The sequence below is a fragment of the Uranotaenia lowii genome, chromosome 1 (genome assembly GCF_029784155.1).
Source record: "Uranotaenia lowii strain MFRU-FL chromosome 1, ASM2978415v1, whole genome shotgun sequence".
Lineage (NCBI taxonomy): Eukaryota > Metazoa > Arthropoda > Insecta > Diptera > Culicidae > Uranotaenia > Uranotaenia lowii.
Window position 1 is genome coordinate 13,815,342 of NC_073691.1, and position 12,322 is coordinate 13,827,663.

General features: G+C 37.2%; 1 protein-coding gene across 7 annotated transcripts in view; it reads left to right on the forward strand.

The window, feature by feature from the left end:
* Positions 1–595: 595 nt before the first annotated feature.
* The window catches only part of LOC129740150 (inositol polyphosphate-5-phosphatase A), a 67,378-nt gene continuing 55,651 nt past the window's right edge, over positions 596–12,322 (forward strand). For 2 of the 7 annotated variants that reach the window (XM_055731756.1, XM_055731763.1), the window contains exons 1-2: positions 596–808; positions 974–2,039. In XM_055731756.1, coding sequence (XP_055587731.1) covers positions 1,965–2,039 — 75 coding nt within the window. In that variant the 5' untranslated portion in view covers positions 596–808; positions 974–1,964. The remainder of the gene's footprint in view (positions 809–973; positions 2,040–12,322) is intronic. The other 5 variants (XM_055731759.1, XM_055731760.1, XM_055731761.1 and 2 more) reach the window with 5 other exon arrangements.

A 12,322-nucleotide genomic window follows, 5' to 3' on the forward strand; every position in this document is an offset into this window, starting at 1 on the left:
AGTACATCTTCAATTATAGTCGTTTTAACATCTTTGTCATTGTCATGAAAAAATGATAAAAACGAAAAAATGTCAGAGTTGTACTTTTTATGGAGCGAGCAACAAAGATTTTAATGGATAGAGTCTGTTACGTGAAATTGCTTGTTCATTTTAATTGGTATAATATGTTTAACGACTTTAATATTTTTGTTTTGATTAGGAATAAATAGTTTGTTTTATGTTTCTCAGGCACACTTGCTGGGCGGGTATGAATGAGACAGGAAAAAATAACCTCAAAAACTTTCAAAACAAAAATAGTGACAGTCGGTTGGCACGGTGGTTTTTGAGGTTTTTGTACTCAGAATTCAAAAGTTTTAGTGAAACACTCAGCATTATGTTACGAACAGTATATGATAATCAGTGGCAAATAAAACTAATGAGAATGTTCATAATACCTGTACCCTCCTGTAGACAACGCCTATGAGCGTTGTTATTTTGCAAAAAAGCAGAAAAAAAATCGAGAGCGCAGAGAGAAAGTTAAAAGGAAATGTCAAAAATTCCAATCAGAATCGAACGGACGCAAAAGAGAGGAATCAGCCAGTCAGTTGCCGTTTTGTCTCCTTACCGTTCGGTTGAGTGTTCGGAAGTTTCCATCCATTGTGTGTATCGGATCGAAAAATAGTTGAACTGCTACTGCAGGAAAGGAAGATTCCTCCACCCCTGCTCTTCTCTGTGCTCTGATCGGTGTGAAACTGTCCGGAAAGTGGAAAAGTGACCTCCAGCTTCAGTCAGCCAGTGCCTCATATCGCGTCTTGTCTCTTTTTCAAGTGTACGTCGTCGTTTGCAATCAAAAAAGTGTTCTAATTGCTGTATCTAGTTAATTTGTTACTGCTTATTTTGATTTGTCTCCAGAGCGAGCTTCCTGTATTTTGAGTTGGGGAAAATTTTCCTTCGAATGTTTATTTTTCGGGTTTAATCTTGTTTTCTGTTGTAGGAAGGAAGCTGCTCCCTTGTGAGTGCGGAGAAAAAAGTAACAGTGCTGAGTGGAACGTCCAAAGTAAACCAACCAAGAAAAAAAAATAGTCGAGAAGTAGCTTTGACCTGTCCGAGCGAGTGCGACTGTCTTGAGGCCACTACTGGCTGTTGACGTCAGAGCATTGCCTGGCTGGTTCTTTTCTTACGTATTTTTACCCCTGTCCGGAATGATAGAACCATAACACATCCCTCGGAAGCGTCCGGTTTTGGCAAAAAATATTACTAGTGATTCGCTAAGCGATTGTTGCAAAAAGACGCGAGGGCAAGATTATTGAGGTCACCTTCTTCACAAGTAACTTGTCATCATCGTTGGAGTGACTCGAATTGGCAAAAAAAGGAAAGTGAAAGTGTCTCCATGCAATCTGCGAAACCGACGATTAAACTTTTTGTTCGTATTTTATTTTCCAAAGTACGTGTTTGTGTTGTTTAAACACAAAAGGGGGATATGCTAATTGAAAAGAGTAAATTTTCTGCCCCATGGCATGTATTGATAAGGCTTGAAGTTTTGAAATTCAATTGAAATTTCCTTTAGGTAACTTACTTGTTGGGTGAAAATAGGAGCGAGGTTTTACGAAGGAAGAAAGTGCACTAGTGAAGACGACTGTGTTTGCCAACGGGGAAAATCGCCACAATTGGTAATTGTCCGGTTTATGATACCCCCGTGAAGAAGCGACCAATGGAAATCTCTTGAAATCAAATAACGTCTACACCCTTGAGAGGCTGTTGGTTACATTGGTCAAGAAAAGTAAACACAACCCCTCATCATCGGCATCGGGGCAAGTGTGATTCGCCACACTGGTGACCGAGGATAGTTCGAAATCCAATTACTGAGGGTGCTGTTTATAGAAACAGCAAGGGTGTGGGGAACAAACGAATACCGAAGTTGAAAGTACCTACTTGTCCAGAAAGAGAGGTCGTAGCTACTGTGAAAAAAGAGCAGCAGCATCAGGATGGCCGAGTCAGGTGGCGAAGAGTCCCTACCCTTTCTGCTGGTCACGGCCAACGTGGGAAGCGTCTTTGAAGATGTAAGTTTTGAATCTTTTTATCTAAGTAAACATCTGAAAACTTGAATAGCTCAAAATGAGATGAGGAACAATTTAGCCATCTTTCTTTTGAAGATAATTTTTATATTTCCCAAGTTTTCATTCCTAAATTTCATTCCTAACTTTTTTTACGATTTTTTTTATATATCCGTGTAGTAGTTTTTGCTACCTAATTCAGAAGTAATTCAGATAAAGCATTCTATTAAGCCGGTACTAAATGGTACAGGTTCGAGTACTAAATAGTACTCCAGTAGCCTCAAGCAAATAAAATTTCAAAGAGACAATCTTTATAAGTAGTTTCTTAGAACGAAATGCGAAAGAAGTTGGCGAAAATACAAATTGGTAAGGAATGAATATTCAAGTGAAATAAAGCTGGCTAAAAATCGATCAATTCAAGATGAGCTGGAAAGAAATCAAAATAATGGAAAATTGTTGTGGAAAACGATAAAACGATTAGTAAGTCCAAATGCTGCAGAAGAAAATACCGTCTCGTTTGACGGGGTTGAAATCACGGATGAAACTGAAATTGCAGAGAATTTTAATGACTTCTTCATTGACAGTGTCATGGAAATCCATGACAGTATTCCGGCAAGTTCGAACGCCTTTGTGGATCATATTGCCTGCAATGGTGGAAGTTTCAGTTCATTTGAAACAATAAGTTGTCAAGAATTTGATGAAATCGTGAAAAATATGAAATCCACGGCTGGTATCGACAACGTCTCTTTGAAAGTTTTTAACGATTCTCTACCGGTACTAGCTAATCAGCTGAAAAAAATTATAAATACGAGTCTACGATTAGGAATGATACCTTCTACATGGAAGCATTCGACTGTTGTGCCAATTGAAAAAGAGATAAAAGCACGTGATGCTAAATTATATCGTCCGATACACAAGTTGGAAATACAAGAAAAGGTGCTGGAGTTAGCAGCAACAATTTCTACATTTTATTGAGTCAGAAGGTATATTGATTAACGAGCAATCTGGATTCAGAAAGCAGCATTCAACGGAGTCTGCAGTGAACTTGATACTTCGAAATTGGAAGGCCAATATTGAAAACGGTAGTTACACAGTGCAAAGAACAAAATATGGGCCATCATATTCACGATATAGAGAAAATAATCTAGGAGTCCCCCAAGCAAGTGTTCCGGGTCCCATATTATTCATATTGTACATCAATGACATGAAACACTGTCTACGTTATGGTTCTCTTAAATTATTTGCGGATGATTCAGTCTCCTACTGGAGTGGTGATAACTTAGAGCTCGTTATCCAAGAAGCAAATGCCGATCTGAAAAATATTTCTGAGTTTTTAAAACATAAAAAATTGTGTCTGAATCTTAATAAAACCAGCTGGATGGTTATTGGTAATCGTCAAATAAAAGTCTGCCCAGAATTGCTGATTGATGGTGGTGCCATCGAAAGAGTGCACCAAGTAAAATACTTGGGAATACAAGTTGACGAGAAGCTAAATTTCATCGCACATATTAACTATACAATCAAGAAAATCGCCATAAAATATGGGATACTTTGCCGAATTAGTCACTTTATGACTTTCTGGTCAAAAGTAATTTGTGTAAAATCCGTGATCATGCCACACTTCGATTATTGCGCTACAATATTGCTTCATGCATCTGACACACAAACGAATCGACTGCAAAAAATACAAAATAAAATTATGCGAGTAGTGATACGATGCAATCGATACACCCCTAGTGTTTTAATGCTCGATATTCTTCAATGCTTGTCAGTGAAACAGAGAATTGCATATAACAGCTTAATGTTTATATATAAGATGAAAAATGGAATGTTACCAAATTATTTAACGGACGGTCTGCAATATGGAATCGACATTCAAAGATACAACACTAGAAGAGCACAAGACTTCAGACTGCCAAATATTAGAAAAAAGATGAGCAAACGCTCTCTTTTCTACAATGGATTGAAAATGTTCAACAAACTACCGTCGAGCATCAAAGATATTGTGAACAAAAACACTTTCAAGAAAATGGCAATACAATACATCAAACGGACTGTTTGAAAATATGACCAATCCTGACAAGGATCATACGATGAAAGTGATGGAATCTGACGAAGAATCAGATGTTAAATTGTACGGGAGTAAGACTAAATAAGTCATACAGAAAAAGAAAATTTAAAGTAAAATAAAATTATCCTTAGGATAATATGTCCCTCGCACTTCTAAAGAAGCGTATGGGGTGGAGGAAGGACCCAAATGGGCCGAAGGGACCATCACAAAAAAAAAACTAGAAAGTTTTTGATAAATTAGGACGGTCTCTCGAAAATCAGGACAAATCCTGATAAATCAGGACACCTGGCACCTCTGCTGCTGTCGAACAAAGGGGAGTCAGTCAGAGATTCCTTTCTCTCTCTGTAGATTTGTAGAGATAGTTTTATTCCTAGAAAGAGGGAAACGAGGATTCAGAAAAATACGTTGGATCTTCCGTTTTTTGGACATTTTAGCCGAGTAAAAACGTCGCAGACTTCGAGGACGCTGGAATGAGTTCTGGACGCAAAACACTACATACCTTGTATGTTTTTCTTTTTCCAAAGACACACATAGTTTTTCAAGTAGTTTTTAAACATTTTAAAGATTCAGTGAAGTCACGTAGAGAAGGTTAAAGGCTATGCTTTTATTTTATTAAAACTGGACTTTCAAACTAGTTTTAAGTTGAAAGTATATACTTTTGAATGGCAAAAAATTCTTGGGAAGAGCTTTATAAACATTTTGTGAATTTGCAACTGAATCTCGTAAAAAACGATATATTTGCGAAGGGAAAGCTTCAAATACTGTTTTTAAAAATTGAAAATTGGGTCATACTAATACCAACGATAGTTCCGCATATGTTCTCATTTTCCCACTGTTTATACATACATGAATTCCGTGCTTCCGCATTGTTGGCTTCAGTTCATCAAAGTGTAAAATTCTTATTAAGGTATGCCGCCTGTTCGCCAGCAAGCACCGCAATCTACTTTTTAATTATTAATATGAAAGTTCAATGTATACTGTCCTCCTGCTCGCACCACCATCATAAATGCGGCCAGCTTCTGGATTGTGCCTTAATCTAGGCCAATTTTTCTCAGCACAATTTTACCCATCACAAGTATGTAGCTGGCTGCTGCAATTTGCTTGCTATCCAGAGCATAAAAAGTAGAAGTGGATAACAAGAATATCAAAAATAACTCATAATATACGGCCACCACGTAAAGGTGAGGGCCAGCAGGAGAAAATGCACTATGCCTATAGATAACACAACACGATGAGATGCTTGTTTGCGGGGCTGGCAATAATATGTTGATGCCAAAAACATGTCAAAAATAGCGCTTCTTGTTATTAATATTTTTTAAAGCATCACTTACGATAGTTTAATTTTTTTCATTTAAATTTGAAAACATTAAAAAAAGGTTCCACTAACCAAGTCTTAAGATTTTTGTTTATCGACTAAAGACCTTTCCGAAAAATGGTCCCATGTTTTTTCATCCTCTTCGATGCCGAAAGCTTTTTCTCAATTTATTTTCCATTGAAGAAGGTGTGACATAATCGGTGGCGGGACGATGTGGATGAAGGGGGGTCGAACGGAAGGAAGTCGCTGTCTCTCATCCTCGGCTCAGGGCTGTCTGTACGTTTACAAAACAAGACATGCTCTTGCTAGCAGTAGTCGTCTGCTATATACTTAACACTGTGGTTAAGCCGCTTAGTAACTTGAAGAAGCAAACAGCTAGCCAGCAGCAGTTGGTTAAAATGTTGTGGTGACGCACCACCAAAACGTACGGAGAACACCAGATCAGGATGAGAAAGTTGGGTATTTGATATGTCTACATGGAGCGTCATTTGATACTTGAGAAATATATGTTGAACGTCAATATTGAAAGCTTACATCTTACATACAGCATAAATGACAAAAATAGCCTTAAAAGCCAGAGTCAAAGCTTTTTTATGGATCAATTCGATGTTCAGAATTCCACCAAAATGTAACAATTCAATGTCTTAGATTAGAATTCATGCAAAAATGAGCTTCGATCAATTGGAACATGAATTAATAGACATTTTTAGTCAGAATATTCTAAAGCCGAAGTTTTTGATTTTGATGAGTGACGGAAATAATATTATTTAGTAGATGACCAATTTCAAGTTCTAAAACCAAGTAAGATGAGATGGCAGATAAGAATCGTTGAGACGGGATGTCCAACGGAAGAGTCCAGACAGAAGGTCTGCGGCTTTCGAATTGTTGGGACAGAAAGTCCAACTGAAGAATTGAAACGGAGGGTTTACAACTTGAAAATCGTTGGATCGGGAGGACCTACATGAAGAGTGTTCTGGAGGTTCACTTTACGAAATTTCGTTGGATCGGGAGGACCTTTAACTATATCTTTTCAGGCCAAGCATATTCAAGCAAAGTATGTTTGACAGAGTTTTGAGTCACATAAAATCGAACAGTTTTGTCGAACACACTTTATAAAAATATTCAGACTGAAACGTGTTAGATTAGAAAAACTAAGAAAAAATAGCTGTTTTCAAACACCTGTATCTTTCTAGTTCGGATGAGTTCGGTTCATTTTTTGGTTGCATCAGAATTAAGCAGATTTCACCGTTATAAAAACATGGAGTTTACAACGTTAAGTTGTTTATTTTGTAGCCTTATAAATGATTTAAGTTAGCTAGCTATTTTTAAGGAATCTAGAGGACATTTTTTTTGCATTTAAAATAAGCTAACCGAAAAACAAACTCGTCTAATATATTGTATTTTAAGCGAAAAGATAGGTTGTAAGGTTCGCCAATGGAGGCTTAAAAACGTCATACGCGAGCAAGAGAATAATATGGCTAAGTTTCTACAAAATAAAAACGGTTGCTAAATGTCAGTTTAAATAAACTTAAAATTTGTCTTCTAAAATCCCTGGAAATTGATAACTTCAAGCATTTATAAGGCTACAAAAAAACAGTTTAACGTTGTTAACTCTATGTTTTTATAACGGTGAAATCTGCTTAATTCTGATGCAACCAAAAAAATGAATCGAATTCGTCCGAACTAGAAAGATACAGGTGTTTGAAAACAGCTATTTTTCTTGATTTTTCCAATTTAACTCGTTTCAGTCTGAATATTTTTATAAAGTGTGTTCGACAAAACTGTTCGATTTTATGTGACTCAAAACTCTTTCAAACATACTTTGCTTGAATAACCTTGGCCTGAAAAGATATAGTTAAAAAACTGAAAATTTTGAATAAAAAATATTTTTTTATTTTGAACCCGTCTAACTTTTTGGGTTAGCTTCTACGAAGTTGACGTCTTCAACAAAATTGCTACATTTTTTACAATCTAAAAACTTGCCAAATACAGAATTGCTCTAAAATGAAAAGTACAAAAAATATTTTTTTTTATCTCACTGCTAGGTCATTGAATCATTTTTTTTCAAAAGCTCATTTGAAAGTGCCTTAAATGTAGGTAAAATTGTCCCGAAGACCCTATAGGTCTAAAACGCTCCGTTTTGGCCTATACAATTTTGATCACCTTTTTACATCGTTTTCCCCTGTGTGGATCGGGAGGACCAACATGAAGAGTGTTCTGAAGGTTCACTTTATGAAATTTCGTTGGATCGGGAGGACCAACATAAAGAGTGTTCTGAAGATTCACTTTTCGAAATTTTGTTGGATCGGGAGGACCAACATGAAGAGTGTTCTGAAGGTTCACTTTACAAATTATCGTTGGATCGGGAGGACTTACATGAAAACATGAAGAGTGCTCTGAAGGTTCACTTTACAAAATTTCGTTGGATCGGGAGGACCAACATGAAGAGTGTTCTGAAGGTTCACTTTACAAATTATCGTTGGATTGGGAGGACCAACATGAAGATTGTTCTGAAGATTCACTTTACACTTTACAAATGGATCGGGAGGACCAACATAAAGAGTGTTCCGAAGGTTCACTTTTCGAAATTTTGTTGGATCGGGAGGACCAATATGAAGAGTGTTCTGAAGGTTCACTTTACAAATTATCGTTGGATCGGGAGGACCAACATGAAGAGTGTTCTGAAGGTTCACTTCACAAATTATCGTTGGATCGGTAGTACCAACGTGAAGAGTGTTCTGAAGGCTCACTTCACGAAATTTCGTTGGATCGGGAGGACCAAAATGAAGAGTGTTCTGAAGGTTCACTTCACGAAATTTCGTTGGATCGGGAGTTCTAACATGAAAAGTGTTCTTAAGGTTCACTTTATGAAATTGCGTTGAATCGGGAGAACCAACGTGAAGAGTGTTCTGAAGGCTCACTTCACAAATGTTCGTTGGATCGGGAGGACCAACATGAAGAGTGTTCTGAAAATTCATTTGATATGATTTCGGTGAATCGGTGAACAGGTTTCTGGAGGTTCACTTCACATATTTTCATATTTTATTGATGGAAGTTCCAATCAGAGGCTTAAATTTCCAGTCGCAATGAGAGTTCCGACTGATGTTTGATTGCGATAAGAGTTCCAATCAAAGGTTTAAGTTTGCAATTGCGATGGGAGTTCCGACTGAAGTTTGATTGCGATAAGAGTTCCAATCAAAGTTTCCAATCGAGTTCAGACTGAAGTTTGATTGCGATGAGAGTTAACATCAAGGCTTATCCAGCCAACATCTAAACATTAAGAAAATAAAAGAAATAAAAAAATACACTACAATGTTGCTGTTACGCAACTATAGTAGATTAAGGGGTTTTCGACCACTTTTCAGATGAATACTCGTGTAGAAGGATAGATGTGGAAAAACTGATAAAATTCAACATCATTCTATTTTCCGTTATCCTAAAAAAATCCTCACTAAATTATAAAAAAATATTGTGTTGTTACTAATAATGTTGTACTCATAAAAAAAAAATTATAATCAAAAAAATCAAAACTGCCTTAAAATTTTCAACTGACGAAGACGGGAGGTTTAACAGAGAAAAGTTGGAACGGGCTCTCAACTTCTCTTTAAGGGACCACCCTTCGAATTCTAAAAAAATAATGAGCGAAAATATTTGGAAAAGGAAGGAATAGAATGGTAAGCTTTGATACCAAAAAATGCATTTTTTTAAATTTTCTTTCCTTATTGTGGAGGGGAGATGTGTAGCAGATTATTGCGAGCGGCACACTCTCTCGGCCGCTAGGCCTTTTTCCGTCGGTATTCTCTTCATCGACATCACTACACGCGTACACACGAATCACGACGACTGAGCCTGTCTTATCGTGTCGTGTCGTGCGTGAGCCACAGCCAGTCAGTTTACGATATTCAGCGAGGCAGGTTGATCGTCTCCCATTCAGCTGGTACAGCGCGAATTTGATGTTCCACATTTAGGTTTAAATTTTCCAGGCCAGATATCTTCAGGTCAAATGTCTTCAGGCTAAAGGGCTTCTGGTTTAACGCCCACAAGTCAAAAGCCTCAGGGCACCATGAAACCTCACGCCAGTGGTCTTCATGGCAAAGATATTCAGGCACAGGATTCCTCAGTCCAATGGACTTATGATCAAAATTATACTGCCCAGAGATTGACAAGAAAGTAAGTTCAGATCAAAAGGCCATAGCTGCCTATACCAAAGATCTTCAAGCCAAAAGTCCAATAGTATTCAGCTGAAGGTTATTATGCAAAAAAAATTATTAAGGTCGAAGGTCTTCAAGTCAGAGGTATTCATGCCATATTTTCGCGTCAAAAGTCTTCAACATCTTCAAGTAAGACGTCTTCCAGCAAAAGGTCTCCTGTTCAATTGTCTCCAGGTCAAAACAGTTAAACAACGAAGACCAGGCTAAACGTCCTCAGATCAAATGCTTCAAAGGTCTTCAATTCGATCTGAAGACCTTTGGCCTGCAGAATATTCAGGCGAAAGATGTTTAGGCTATTGGTCTTCAAGCCAAACGTGTTCAGGTCAGAGATCTTCAGGTCAAGTTTTTCTGGCCAATCGTCGTCAAGCCAAAGGTCTTCTGGCTAAACGTCTTCAAGTTAAACGTCTTCAGGTCAAACGTCTTGAGCTTCAGGTCATAAAAATTAAATAAAAAAGCTCTTCAAGCTTAAGGTCGTCAGATCAAAAGCATTATGGCAAATAGTCTTCAGGCCAAAGGTCTTATCTATTCAGGCAGAAGGTGTACGGGTAAAGTACTTCAAGCCAACCGAAATATAAACCAGCTCTCATATGTCTTCAGCTCAACAGTCTTTATGCTAAAGATCTTCAGGTCCAAGATCTTCATACCATGGTAGTCTTCAGGCCACAGGTGTCTACCAAAGATCTTTAAACCAAAAGTCCAATAGTATCAAGGTATCAATGCTAAAACAAACATTCAGGTCAAAGGTCTTCAGGTCGGAGGTCTTCATGCAATATTTTCACGTCAAAAGTCTTCAACATCTTCATGTCAGACGTCTTTTAGTTAAAGGTCTCCTGTTCAATTATCTCCAGATCAAAACAGTTCAACAACGAAGGCTTAAGATCGCCAGGCTAAACGTCCTCAGGTCAAATGCATTAAGGCAAATAGTCTTTAGGTCAAAGGTGTTCAATTCAATTACCTTTGACCTTTGACCTGTAAAATATTCAGGCGAAAGATGTTTAGGCTACTGATCCTCAAGCCAAACGAGTTCAAATCAGAGATCTTCAGGTCAAAAGTGCTCGTGTGTTTAAAAGATCTACTGGTCAAAGGTCTTCATGCCACATTAGACAGAGTCGATTTGGGGTCAATTTTGAATTTCTCAAACCCTGGGGTCTAGAAAACTTCGTCTTGGTCCGAAACTCATCCTTGATTTTTTGTAGAATTTTTAAGTAACGTTCACATGAGTAAATTTGAACTTTTAGGTTTGTATGGAAAAATGTCAATTGAACTTATCGTTTATCAATGCGAAAAGACATACCCCTGTTAAACAGCTAATAACTTTTTTGTCTAGTAAGATACAAAGTTAGTGTCTTCGAAAAAGTTGTTCAGCGGAAACTTTCCTTTAGGAATTTTATAAATTGGCACAAAATCCATCAGGTGGCTCGGTTCCACAAGAAAAAACAAAAATGATGTTGATTTTTCAGTACAAAATATTCAATTTTTCCATACAAACCTAAAAGTTCAAATTTACTCATGTAAACGTTACTTAAAAATTCTACAAAAAATCAAGGATGAGTTTTGGACCAAGACGAAGCTTTTAGACCCCAGGGTTTGAGAAATTTAAAAATGATCCCAAATCGACTCAATCTAATGCCACATATCGTCAAGTCAAAGGCCAATATGCTTCAGGTCAAAATAGTTCAATAAAAAGGCTTAAGGTCGTCAAATGAAAAGCATTAAGGCAAACAGTCTTCAGGCCAAAGGTCTTCAGGTCTAATCTATTCAGGCAAAAGGTGCGCGGGCAAAGGACTTCAAGCCAACCGAAATATAAGCCAGCTCTCATATGTCTTCAGATCAACAGTCTTTATGCTAAAGATCTTCAGGTCCAAGATCGTCATACCATGACAGTCTTCAGGCCAAAGATCTTCAGCCTAAAAGTCTTCAGGTCAAAGGTCTTCAAGTCAAAAGTATTAAGGCCTAAGAGTCATGACATAAAGGTACAAAAAACGGTCATAAAAGAGATAAATAAATTCTGGTTCAACGGATCACAAACACGACTGGAAATATTAAAATCAAGGTTACTAAACCTGAATGTACAAAATGTTTTAGAACAGCATTTAGGACTCTAATAAATCAAAATTGATACGATTCTATTCTCATTTTTTTGTTGAGATCCATGAATCATTGATGTTGAACTGATTCAATCAATATCAGTATACTTAGCTCTAAGAAAAAGTGACAGTGACATACAGCATTTGGGTCCTGTTTGTATAATAAGCTTCTGTTTCCTCCCTGATAACGATAATATTGATAGACACTATAGATTGATGGAATGATTTTTTTTGTACCATTCGCAAGCTATATGATCTAAAATATTTGGACTTTCCAGTGAAAAATCCGAGAGTTATTTCAGTTGTAAGACTTCTTGCTATAATATAGCAACGTACTCAAAATTTATCTCCTAGCCAATTGAACTAAATCCGAATCAAATTATAACCGGAATCAATAATAAAGTACACCACTTAAGGATCAATCAAACATGTCCCCAAATTGACCAAAGAAAAAGTTATCTTTGATTTGTTTCCCTAGCGATTCCGTTGTATAATCTCTCAGAGTCGCATATCAATTCTCGTCATATCAATCAAACATGAAACCAATAGCGAACCTATTAACAGGTCACGCACCAGGCGACAGAAAGTAGTAACTCGGACCAAGT